Genomic DNA, 13447 nt, shown 5'->3' on the forward strand with positions numbered 1-13447 from the left:
GGTGGGTTTTTTTTCTCCCGCCCTCCAAAATATGGGCATTCTCTTTTACAAAGATTGACAAGCCAACAAGTTGTCAAATGTGCAGACCTTAGGTTTTTTTTTGCACTTCCTTATCGGCCGCATTCTGCCCCATTGATTCTAAAAGCCGTGCTAAGTTTTAATATTTTGACACCAGAACAGCTTTACCTGTGTTCGTGTATAGTGGGCATATCGGTAGATTTATACACCCGACACAGCTGTGTGTCTGCCCCACAATGAGGGCTTTTTACACACCATTTCAAAAAATGTCAATAAACTCGCGGCTGCTGTGTAGATCCAGCATAGATTTTGGGCTCTACGGCTTGGACTTCATGGTTGACTTAGCGTGACTCCACTTTTGAAAATTCCCCGTGCAATTTATACAACATTAATGCAGTGGGGAAATGATGCTAGTAGTGGCCAAGGCAAATGTACAGCGGAGGTAATGGTTGCATTTTGTGAAATGTTTTTAAAACAAATGTTCCTTAATATACGGTACAAACATTGCAACATCTCTCCATCATACTAGGATTACCAGAGGGGGGGCACAGGTGTGGTCCATGTAAGAGATGCAGGGTTTAAACAATATATCCGTATCTTTTTTGTAACTTTTTTTATATTAATATTTGTCGGTGTTTATTGAATAAGCCATTAAATATGGATTAACATTTTCTGCAGATTCTCAAGCACGGAGACCCTAATGGAGTAGTACAGTTCACTGAGCAGTCTTTAATGCATAAAACAATTGTGGAGCCCACGGTGAAAGAAGGCCCTCTCGCACTTACCTTCCCGATCACCAGAAGCAAGGGAACTATGGGAGACATTGAGGTACGCCATTTTATTGCGACACCACTTCTGGACCGCGCAACTTTCGATTGGAACAGCGTTGCTCATTGCGTATGAAGTGGCTACCTCAACATTGAATATCAGTGTTTTGTTGGCCATTATATGTTGTTTTACATGTGGGACGTTCGGCTATTTGATGCACATAATGGTAATGTTGTCGAGATAGTTTATGTTTGTAAGTTTTGTTTAACTTTTTTTAAAAATTCCGTGCACATTACATTTAACAGTGATGACTGTTTAAAGAAAAATGTTCAGTGCACACAAATTACTGGGAATACCGTCGTAACAAAACAATAGCAATCCCTGTTGTATTGAAGTTTTACGAATAGGACATGGTGCAAGGGGATTACCAGGTTTTAAAAATTATCACTCACTTTGTATTGTCATTATAATCGTGTAAAAATCCAAGTAAAATCTATATTTGCAACAAAATAAGGTAAAATATAAAGGCTTACTTTTGCTGTATAACTGAATAATTCTATTACCCATGGGCTGAAAGTGGATAAAAAAAAAGTTCTTAGAAAATAAATTGCATTCCTGTTGTTTTGTTGAGCTTGCAGTGATACAACTATTAATCATCTTGCTCTACAGCATGCTAATGATCCCCTTTTAGAGAATAACAAATACAAACAGGAATGTATTTTTAATGGTGCCATTGATCAAAGTGGCTTTGCTGAACTTAATTAGCACTGTCTTCGCCGGTACAGCGCTCAGGACACCGTGCGTCATCTGTTAGTGGTCCCAACATTTTCGAGCACCATCGCCACCTCCGGAGAACCACGGCTCCCCCCCGTATAATGAGGCGAATCCAGCGCGAGATCCCGGCTCATCTAAATTCATGCGGGCAGCGCAGCGCGCACCACGCTCCATTATGCGCGTGTCTGGGGTGCGGAGATAGACTCATCGCTCTGGCTTGTCACGCCGGCCGGGCCCGGGGTAATTAAGGGCCGGGGCCGTTGCGGCCCCATTAATCCTCGTGTCGTTGTGCCCCTGTTGTGCGCTTACAGGAGGTTAATGAAGTGATGTATTTGTGCGTGATATCTGAGATGTGTCCTGCGAGTATTTAGGGTGATAAATGTGAAGAATGGTGAAATTTTGTTACGCGATACCTTTGGTCCTAAGTCGGTAATTTTAAAATGACCAAGAGGCAGATAAAGTGTGTGTTTAGCTTATTTATTTCGCCCCGTAGCGTTTTAAGGGTTACTTACTGAAAAGTATGCATGCCAAATATTTGGTGATGAATTTGATACATAAACTGGCATTCCTGGGAGGGAAACATAACAGGCAAGTTTTTCTTTTCAGACACTTGGAACACCCTGTGTCTTGTGGTCATAAAAAGTACCGTGTTTTTATTAAAAGTACTTTTCCATTGCAAGTGAGCACTTGGGCAGGTAGACGAAGACTTAATACCACTGCAGTTATATTTGAGATGTTTGCCTAAAATATTTTTTCGTCCCATTAAAAAGCAATTTTCTAAGCATATATAACGTATTTTCTTTTCTATACTGTTGATATTCAAGAAAATGTAGAGCAAATTTATAATAACACAAGTTACATGAAACATTGCTATCTCTGATGTTTTATTACCGTACTTGTAAACACACTTTTCAAGTATAGTTATATTGTCCAAATTCAGGCAGATATTCTTGGAATGTGATGGTATGTCATACATTTAATCCATCTCAAAACTAACTCTTAAATGCGTTTTTTAAATAAAATTATGCAAAAGAAAATTCCTAATGTTGTTCTTCTGTTACATGTTCTTCTCTGGTGTAACATTTGTTGTTTACCTGTCTCAGAAGTAGCACGCTCTGTCTCGCGAGTTCATCTCTTGACATTTCTGCCTTCCATCCTGGACCCTGCTGGTTGCTGTGTTGTCACGTAATCAAATGTCGTGGTACTTTATGTTAATCGCGTCCGATTTTGAGTGCTGCTTGTGATGTGGACACTTTTCGCGAGATTAGGTAAAGGCTTGCTGTACGATCGAATGACATGAAAACACTATTATCAGTTTGAAAGTACAGAATATTCCTTAAATTTTTCAAAGCCACGTGATAAGCAACATAACATGTTATTAACTGCATGATCCCCGTATACACCTGTTGATTAAAGTAAAAGGAAATGTAGGACCACATTGTTCACTTAATATCAAAAACATACTTTCCATCAATGTACTAAATGAGACATTTCTCAATAAGGAATTGGCCAAACATCCTCAGCAGGATCCTCATTAAACATTCGTGAGACTTAGCTGAGAGTCTTCTGGGAAAAAATAATAAGAATTTAAAATTACGATTTAAAGCTTTCGTGACTGCAGGGATTCATCTTCTTGGTTCTTTCGGTAAAGTCACGTAGAAGGGAAATAATAAAATAATACAAATTCAACATAATAAAATACAATTCTCACGACGTTTCGGCCACAATGCAAGCAGCCGTCCTCAGGTGAAGAACAGGTCTGTCGGAAAGACGCGTGAGAATTGTATTTTATTATGTTAAATTTGTATTATTTTATTATTTCCCTTCTACGTGACTTTACCGAAATAACCAAGAAGAAGAATTTAAAACTCTCATGAATATTTAAATTGGACAAGAGGTGACATATAAAAAATAAGCTAGGAAGACATGCCATGGATAACAGTTGAGGACCTATTTTTATTACTTTTTAAACGACCTTCATGAATATAATTTCATTTGCAGGTTTACTGGGAGGTTCAAAGTGACGCTGGGGTTGAAGAGGATTTTGAAACAAGTCACGGAGTGGTGACAATCCCTGACATGGAGAGAGATGCTGACATCATTCTTTGGCTCCTGCCGGATGATGCGGCAGAGCTTGATGAGACTTTTCGCGTCTCCATCACTCGGGTGGAGGGAGGGGCCGAGATAGAACCTGGCAGGAACAGCACCCTACTCACCGTTCCTGCCAACGGAGATCCACATGGTATTTTTGCACTGCTGCCCAATTTGCAGGCAGTGGTCAGCAGCCAGAATGTGACCCGAGCGATCAAGCTGAACATCAGCAGGCTGGCGGGAGCCCATGATGATGTGGTGGTGTCATACCACGTCCGGGCATCAACAGGCCAGGATATTGGCTTTGGGAGCGTAACTATACAAGATGGGGCCTCCTCTGGCTTAGCATTCATTCCTATTTTAATAGAGGTAATTATTATACCCCTTTATAACACTTAATTATGATGATACTTTTTTTCTGTTAGTCATGTTATGGTGTTTTACGGCATGTTGAAACTTTTACTAAAGAAAATAAGTTTTATGGATGATAAATATTTTATATTGAGGATTCAAATGTACGTGTGTGTGTGTAACAGGAGTTTCTACCTGTCGGCTTCACATTCGTGGCGACCCTCACAAATGTCCTCCTGGAATCTGGCACCTCCCCCCGGCCTCCCAGAGTCCACAGTGATCAAAACTCCGTGATAATTACAGTTACTGCTGAAGCTGCAAATGCCATGGTGAGGACCTGCTTGAGCACATTATTTGTATATATATATTTTTTATTATTAATATTTTTTTACTCTGGTGTCAGGCCCATGCTGAAAAAGGTGTTCAATCCCTGATGTCAACCAACACAACATTGAAAATTTAATAATTATATGTCCAACACCTCTAACTGAGTAACTCCAGAAGTCTTGGTGTGATTGAATAGGTGTGATACATTTAATTTTCAGAGTGTTAAACTGTACCAAGTGTGCAATGAAAGAGTTGCATGCTTTTGGGCGAAAAACCCCCACATATTAAAGTACGAAGATGTATTATTCGTCTGAACATGTCCATAATGTTTCATCGGTTAGTGTTGAACGATCAGCACATACCAAGTTTGAAACAATGCATTAATGTATAATAATAATAATTGTCACACCCAGTACATTACGTAAGGTGATCAAATATGATGTTTGAAAAAATAATATGCCAATGTCTCCAATGTTTTTGATGTGTGTGCCCAGGTGGGTTTTGAGAAGACAGTTGTCAGGGTGAGCAATGTAAGCTCCGGCGAGTGTGAGGCTGTGGTCTCCCGCTACGGCAAATTCGGGGATGTCACTGTGCGCTGGAACAGTGGGTTTCCAAAGGGAAGCAGCGCAAATGCCTTCTCAGCGGGCATAATTCTTCCACCAGCCGGTACGTACAAAATTGTAATGAGGATCAAGCCACCGTTTTGTTTTGTTTTTAAATCAAAATACACGTCAGCTGCTTTTATTTGTTATTATCCCAGGTGAGCCATGTTCATCTAATACTGGCACAATTTCAGCCTTGGCCGTGCACCGCCTTTTACCTTTTACCGTGCCTGGGAGTATTATTAATAAACTTTGCACCCTTGCAAGAAGAGACATTAGGCCAATTATTTCTGTTTGCTTCATTGTGGCAGTAACTGGATCTCGTGATGCTTTGCACAACAGCAGATCATTATGTGTCCGTGTCATGGCCATTTTGAAAGCATAATTTGCCTTTGAAGCTCCAAATTCACCAGCAGGGAGTGGAACAAAGTTTTCTTTTAACAACCTTTCTCTTCATTAATAGCTCCGCTCTGTGCGTAGGTGTTCACATAACAAGAAACTACATATAGCATAGACAGCATTAACAAAATAATATATGTTCATTTATGTATGAGTCATTTTAACCTAATTTGTTATTCATTAAAGAGGGTAACAATTTACTGAACTTTTCATTGGTTGTTTCAAGTGGGTACCATCCTTTATATACGACGTAATGATTAGTATTGGGTGTATAATCACAAAATGTGTGTAATTATAAAAACAATCTGCAATCAATTATAAGCAGAAAAATAAAATAAAAATGTTAATGCATCCAGGTTTTTAAGTTGATTGAATTGTCATTGTGTTTTTCTGCAGGTTTGATTCACTTTGCCCATGGAGAACAACACCATTCTGTAGACCTTAGGCTGATGCCACGTAGCAAGCAGCTTGAATCATTTGCTATTCATATCACACAGGTATACAGCAGTGTAACTGGTGGGGCCAAGATAAGGTAGATGATGTCATTTCCCCTTCTACTTTAACTCAGAGATTTTGATCAACAGAACGATGTGTGGCGAATTAGGGATGTGATCAGCCTTTGGTTGCATTATGTGCTTGTTTGGTTGTATTTAACAGTTCGTGCCTAAAACAATATTCAGTCATAAAATAGTTATGTTTGCTGAATGAATTTGTTTCTTTGCATAAATGTACAAACGTGAAAATATGTGTAGGTAATGCATAATCAGAATGAGGTTTAAGTGGGATTATATTTATATACGTTCAGAAAGGGATACTGATTTTAAACTGGCAGAGATACATTCACCCCAGATAGTGTGGTGGGACATAAACAGCTTTGCAATAGGATTAAGGGATTTTTTTTTTATTCCTAAATCGCAAGCTATGGACACATTTTTGCTGTTCATCACAAATCAGCTAGGTGCAGCTGTGCACAGTGGGTTTAATGCCATGTGCAAGTATAGAGCTGGGGGCAATGTTTTATTTCCAGGAGAGAAGAAAAAAAACATACCATGTGTCTGTAAATAAGTGTATTACTATAAGCACGTAATATAAATAATACTGTGATACTTGTTCACAATTAAAATAGTCTTGCTTTGATGGAAAAATATTTTTCGCTGACTTCACATTTTTCTTCCCCTGATATTTGTCTCTGAAGGCAGAATCAATCATTTGCCAAAATCGAGCCATTTGGAGTCTTCCAGTTTGACCAAGCCGTGCAGCCCCTGAGGATACAAGAAGCCAATGGCTCTGCCGTGCTGAAGATCCAGAGACTGTATGGCTATGAAGGCAATGGAACTCGATTGACATACCAAACCATCAGTGGTTCAGCTACACCAAACTTGGACTTTGTTCCTGTGCTCGAGGGGGAAGTGATATTCCAAAGGGGACAAATTGAGGCCCTGATAGAAATGTCTGTGCTTGATGATGACATACCTGAACCGGACGAGGTGTTTTTCGTTAACCTTACTGGCTTATCTGCTTGGCCTGAGCCTGATGACCCAGAGCATAGTCCACGACTAAACCCGGATGGCAGCTCTGAGGCCATTACCATTGTAGCAAATGATGACCCCCACGGAGTACTCGGTTTGAGTCCCAGTGAAATGCTTGTTGTGGAAGACAAGGTCCACATTGTAAAGTTGATTGTCCGCCGAGTTCGAGGGCTTTTTGGAACAGTTGGCGTGACTGTCAGAGCTGCAGGAAGCCGATTTGTTCATTCTCTATCGGCCTCCGTTGAGTTGCAACATGCTCTGGCCAACAATACGTTACCGCTGGCGACAGAGGGAGAAGACTTTGAGTCATTGGATGTGAACGTGAGCCTGCATGAGGGAGTGCCGGAGGCTTTAGTCACACTCACGATCCTCGATGACGATGTCACGGAGGGCAAGGAGGCTTTCTTTGTATACTTGACTGATCCCATTGGAGGGGCCTCAATAGCAACAAATGACTCTGGACTGAGAGGATATGCTAAAGTAATCATTCTAGGTAATACGACTGTTTCCATTGTGTGTGCATGCATGTGTGTGTGTGTGTGTGTGCATACGTATAAAATGCGTGGTTTAAGTGTTACTGCTATAAGCATATACATTGTGAGGTGTACCTTGCATAAAGGATTTGTATTTGAATTCTATCTGAATATTGCCTTGGCAGATTTACAAATACTCTATCCCAGGCTGATGGGAAGTTTCACTCTAATCATGCTTGTTAGCCTCAGGAACAACTGGTGTAATAGATTAATATGCAAGTGCATAGACATTCATATTATGCCTGACCTATATATTTGTTGTTTGCTCAAATATTACGTAAACATTTTAGGATTCTTATTTCACCATTTGTTAAGCAAATAAAATGTGCACGGGCAATTATTTTAATCTACTATTCAAAACCAGGTGTAGGCTAAAGAATTGAGTCTAACAAAAGGTTGTTTTCTAAATATATCATATAATGTGGTGCTATTTGTGACCAGTAAATGTAATACAAAATATTGCATTGTTATGAATATATTTATTGCGTAATTTCCACATTGCAGCCGTTTTGGCCAAAAATACCACAGCTTATTTCCAAATCTTGGTGAAATATTCAATCCAATCATATTACAGCTGGGAGGAATGCTTTGTCTGGTTTTGTCGATAATTTACCACAAGCTGTTTGTTGCTCGCCCTAGGAAATGATCTGCAGAATGGAATGTTGGGATTTTCTCCACATTTCCTGTTGGGAGTGGTGCTGGATGAAGATTCGGAAGAAGGTCGCTCTGCAGAGCTCATAATTATACGGCAGAAAGAAAGGTTATTGTTATTTTCATACAGTTAGTGGCAAGTATATTGAAGCCTTTCCCGGGCCTCCCTTCGGTTAACTCCGTGCAGGCGTGTCTTGCTTTCCGAGCGCTCTTTCTGCGAAAATTCGCTATAACGAACATTTTGAATGTAGACCAATTTGTTCGCAAAACGAGCAAATGTTTGCGTAACGAGTAGAGACCGAACTATCGAATGTGGCAGGGGGCGAACCGTGGACCGCAGCTGTTTGTTTACCAGTTGTGCTGTGTTGTGTGATTTGCCATGTGGGAGAGGGGGGGGGCTCGTGGTTGCACTGTAATGGGTGGGTGGCCGAGCAATGGGTGGGGGGGGGTGTTAATCACAGACGCTGTGGACAGGCACCTGTAAGCACTGTGGTTCTTCATGTGTGGTCAGTGTTACATTTGATGTTTATTACTTTATTTTAAAATTTTAATTTGTATTTATCGAGTGAAAAGGTTGTTCAGAGTGGAACATTTGGGGCTGAACACATAATTCAGCTTGTAACATGGGACTCAATGGCAAAACGACGATCATGTAACAATTTTTTCGCTTAACGAGCAATTTTCGGGTCCCGTATCTTGCTCGTTAAGCGAGACACGCCTGCATTAAATGAGTGCTTGGTGCCTGGTGCGGCGTATAAACATCAGCACTGGGAAGACAAAAGGTAGCTCGTTGGGCATGGAGCTGGCAATACCACCTCCATGCGCACCACACCTACCTTAATCGGTGCTTGCTGGCATAAATTGCCCCAACCAGTGCACATGGTTATGTCGTCAGGTGTTTGGTCTCTGCGTGTTTGGCCTTTGCGTGTTTGTGCTGTTGAATGATGCTTTCACGTGTTTTGTGTCGACAACAGGGTCTTTGATGATGTACGTGTGGCCTGGAGGGCGACCTTTGACAAGGACACAGTGCAGTTACACAGAGAGGGTGTGAGCCTTGAGAAGGAGCTGGAGGCGGTGACTGGGGAGACGGTGTGTCAAGCGGGACATTTCAGCTGTCCAATTCGTGTGGGCCTCAGGCCTGATAAGGTATCCATTTTAACAGTAATGTTAATGCACTAAGATGCGGGTTAATGACGCTCATGGTGATTAATATACGTAAACAAATATGTCGTCGTTATAAAGAAAATTAAACGTGATTATTAATTTGCGGCGATCAGTAGTGTTGATATATGCGTGGGCTTTTACATACTCTTAAAAAGGTTAAACGTATCGACGTTTGATTATTTTTAAAGCGATGCGATTGTCACAAGACGCTGCGACATTAAACTTTTCGTTGGCAATAGCCGTTGCACCCTGCGGTGCATGCGTAAACCGCAATTAATCCACGGTTGTCTTCAAGGTGCCCGAAATCCAAGCTTGGTTCCTGCTTGAGATCTACTGGGTTGGTGAGGGTGCGGCGATCAACAGCACGAGCCGTTTTGCCAACGTGACCGTGGAGAGCAGTGATCACCCTCATGGCCTCGTCCTCTTCGCCGTGGGCTCCAGGCTGATGGTCACGCACCAGAAGTCCAGCATCGTCACCTTGCGTGTCGTGCGCGAATACGGCATCTCCACGCCCGTCGCCGTGCACTATAGGATTCTGGTACGAGGCTGCCCATTATCATGATGATCATCATCGTCGTCATCATCATTATTGCCATCATCCGTTTGAGAATCCACTGCTAGTTAAGGCCTCCCAACTTGGATTGCCGCACTTCTCATCTTACAGTCAGGCTTGTTCCCAAGCAGACCTTCTTATTCAGGTTATGATTGAAAAAAACACATTTGGAAATTGTCTAAAATCTAATTATATTGGGGTTTTTTGCAAATAAAATGCATCTATTCAATGCCAATTAATTGTGACCAGACTTGAACAAATTACTCGAGATACTGGTATGGCAGCAAGAGTAGTTTATGCAAATGTTGTCGCAAGAGGTAACACTTTTCACTTACTATGCGCGATGAATGCATGAATGATACTTCATCGACTTGGTTGATCATATTTATGTTTACAATTTGTAAAATTTTATCCAAATTTATGTTTTCCCAATGCATCATCAGAATGAGTGTTCATTCAGAACTCTTAGAGGCCAGTGCAGGGCACCCTCCACATTAGAGAATGGCTCATGCAAGGATATATCACAATGTATTCACAGATCCCTTCAACTGACCTCTGATATATACACCAGGGGTGCTGTGCTTACCCACATTCTCTGCCACAGAGAAACAAATTTCAGACTGGCAGTAAAACCAACATTTTTCATTTTCAAGGGTGGAATTTTGTCAAATTAAGTCAAAAAACAAATTGTATGTCACGTGTTTTTTGTGTGCAGTCATCAGTGACGAGGTTGAGACCATTAACTCGCTGCACTTGAGAACTCGGATCATGATTTGCTATCCGGATTGGAACTCGGGGTCTCAGCAGTTCTCAGATATATTTTAACTTGGGCAGGACACATTAAGATTAGGGATAATAGCCGATGGACAATTAAAATGTTCATGTTTTATTTATAAAATATTTGTTTTCCTTATAACCGAATGAATTTAAAATGCTAGTGTCTAAAATTACATGATAGCTTTCATGAATTTAGAAAAATGTAACTGAACTTTATTCGTTCAATGAAAACCTTTTAAGATGTTGTCTTCTCTGGATTGTGTTTTACCTTTTTCCCAATCATGAGTCCGTAGTATAGCCCCTTCTGTTGTCTTTGTGTCATTACAGGGTAGTCGCAATAGCCACTGTGTATGTATGTTGAACTTGATAATTGGTTTTTTACCCTTCTATCTGGCAACAAAACTGACACCTTTTTTTACAAGGAGTCATGTTTGCATAGACCACAATACCTGCAGTCATAATGCAAACAAAAAACATAACTCTGATAATGTATGCACTGTCCTTGAAGTTGTCATCTGGTCCAACCCATGTGAGACTAGGCTCTAAGGAAAGCTGTCTCGGGTGTGGACCAATCAACTTCAAGGACTGCATACATTATCCGACTTATGTTTTTTGTTTGCATTATGACTGCTGGTATTGTGGTCTATGCAAACATGACTCCTTGTAAAAAAGGTGTCAGTTTTGTTGCCAGATAGAAGGGTAAAAAACCAATTATCATATTTTTTACTGGCAAATGAGGTTCCAATGGTGTATATGTTGGACTTCTTTCACACGGAGGTAGCCAACCATGCTAGTTAGAGGTTTGTAATTAAATGTATTAATAAGAGCAAGTGTACAGATAAATATTTATATTCTATCATGACGCATATGGTGCCAGACATTTCACGACATGTCTAGACTTTTAATTATATTCTAAAAATATTTTATTATAATTTTCTTCCCTGTTATATATTTTTTTACTCAAAATGAAAGAAAAAAATCAGTCCAACTTTAAAGTGTTATTGATTCAAATAACACGTTTTCGTCTTTAAATGTCATGAATGTGAAAATCTGATTAACCTAATTTTGTCATACATTTATGCTGCTCAACTTTTTGTTGAAGATAAATACAGGAAAAGTTATGAAAATTAACAAATTAAAATATATACTGCATGCATTGTAATGATTACAGTCCTTTGTCAATCCACCTTAGGATGAAGGCCTCCCCATACTATGATGGTTCGAGGGGTTATTTGACAATACTTCACCACGCTGGTCAGTTAGGTTGTATGTATTTTCAAATTAAAATTCTATAATTGTTTTTTTTTTCTGCAGGAGCTGCGTCGTGCAGAGATGGAGATGGGCGGCGTGATGATTTACCCAGCTATTGCAGACCAAGATTTTGTTCCATCTGAGGGGCATCTGGAATTCCAGCCAGGCCAGCGTGAGGTGTCCCTCGACATCACACTCACGCCCGAGAGTGCATCTCCCAATCCCGTCCCCAAGCGCTTCCAAGTGCTGCTGAGCTCCCCGACAGGGGGCGTGGGCCTGGACGAGAGCTACAACCTGGCCAATGTCACCGTCGTGACGGACGCAGACACCCAGTTCTACTGGAGTCTCCTGGATCCTCTTCAGCAGCCTGTGGAGGAGGCTACCATCAAGCGCATCCTGCAGACTCTGGAAAGCAAAGTGGGGCAGGAGCAAGAGGCCTCACCCGAGCAGCTCAGCGCCTGCCTGCAGGTGCTGCATCAGGTATGGAATCGCCTGGTGAACTGAGCGCAATGGGTTCGTTTACCTGCTTGGATTTTTCAGAGAAAAAAAATCACGTTGTGTAACACAGATGAATGTGAGCTCCGTTAGTTAGAATGGTATATAGGCTGAGGGCTTAGGGGTATCCTATGGGCAGATTAATTGCTGTCTGGTAAAACAGAAAAGACCGTCAGGAAGATGATGGTCATTTAAAATGAATTAAACGTCTGACTGAGAGGTTGATTAATCAGAACTTAATAATTAATTGGAAGGGAAGGACCAGAGGAGTGAGTGGGGGAGTTTTGTGGATAACAGGAATATGTTTTCAGCTCTTTGATGTGATTTCTGACTTATCACACGTAACTTGGTGTGATGTCCTGACATTTCGCACCAAACACTTCCCAGCATGCAATCTCGAACACTTGGAGAAAAAAGTCACACATCAATACAACCCTAAAAGACATAATAAAGATAGCACAATGGTGTTAGCATTGATGGAGACCTTGGAAGAAGAGATCTGAGATGGCTGGCAAGCTGTATGGGAGGGAGGCAGAGGCTTGGAGACAATGTGTGGAAAGATGTGTTGTGAAAGAGCTACGGAGGTAGGGTTGGACACACCTGGATGGCGACTGATGGGAGTCACAGCAAATGTTTTCGAACATCACAAGGCTGTTAAACATTGTTATTGATAAAATGGAGCTCTTCATTGTTGACATTGTTTCGCGGAGGGTCTGCTGAGACGTGAAATTCTACAGCGGCGGTAATGAAAAGAGATCGTAAAGCAATAATACATATCACACCACCCTGAGGGCCATCTTACAGCGACCTGCAACAGCTGAAATGTCGATCGTCGGCATGGAACTAACAAACGTGTATGCTCTCCAATGTGTTTTCGGGTTGTCCTGTGTATTATTCCAATGTGTTTTCGCGTTGTCCTGTGTATTATTCCAATGTGTTTTCGCGTTGTCCTGTGTATTATTCCAATGTATTTTCTGATTGTACTGTGTATTATTCCAATGTGTTTTCGCGTTGTCCTGTGTATTATTCCAATGTATTTTCTGATTGTACTGTGTATTATTCCAATGTGTTTTCGCGTTGTACTGTGTATTATTCCAATGTGTTTTCGCGTTGTCCTGTGTATTATTCCAATGTATTTTCTGATTGTACTGTGTATTATTCCAA

General features: G+C 40.9%; 1 protein-coding gene across 6 annotated transcripts in view; it reads left to right on the forward strand.

Moving 5' to 3' along the window:
* Window positions 1-13447, forward strand: part of ADGRV1 (adhesion G protein-coupled receptor V1) — a 103775-nt gene that overhangs the window by 76744 nt on the left and 13584 nt on the right. For all 6 annotated transcript variants that reach the window (XM_078862268.1, XM_078862265.1, XM_078862264.1 and 3 more), the window contains 10 exons: window positions 697-846; window positions 3562-4020; window positions 4188-4331; window positions 4824-4995; window positions 5727-5862; window positions 6526-7352; window positions 8032-8152; window positions 9018-9189; window positions 9503-9745; window positions 11852-12268. In XM_078862268.1, the coding sequence (XP_078718394.1) occupies window positions 697-846; window positions 3562-4020; window positions 4188-4331; window positions 4824-4995; window positions 5727-5862; window positions 6526-7352; window positions 8032-8152; window positions 9018-9189; window positions 9503-9745; window positions 11852-12268 (2841 nt within the window). The remainder of the gene's footprint in view (window positions 1-696; window positions 847-3561; window positions 4021-4187; window positions 4332-4823; window positions 4996-5726; window positions 5863-6525; window positions 7353-8031; window positions 8153-9017; window positions 9190-9502; window positions 9746-11851; window positions 12269-13447) is intronic.

This window comes from Lampetra fluviatilis, chromosome 13 (genome assembly GCF_964198595.1).
Source record: "Lampetra fluviatilis chromosome 13, kcLamFluv1.1, whole genome shotgun sequence".
In the NCBI taxonomy this organism is placed as follows: Eukaryota; Metazoa; Chordata; class Hyperoartia; order Petromyzontiformes; family Petromyzontidae; genus Lampetra; species Lampetra fluviatilis.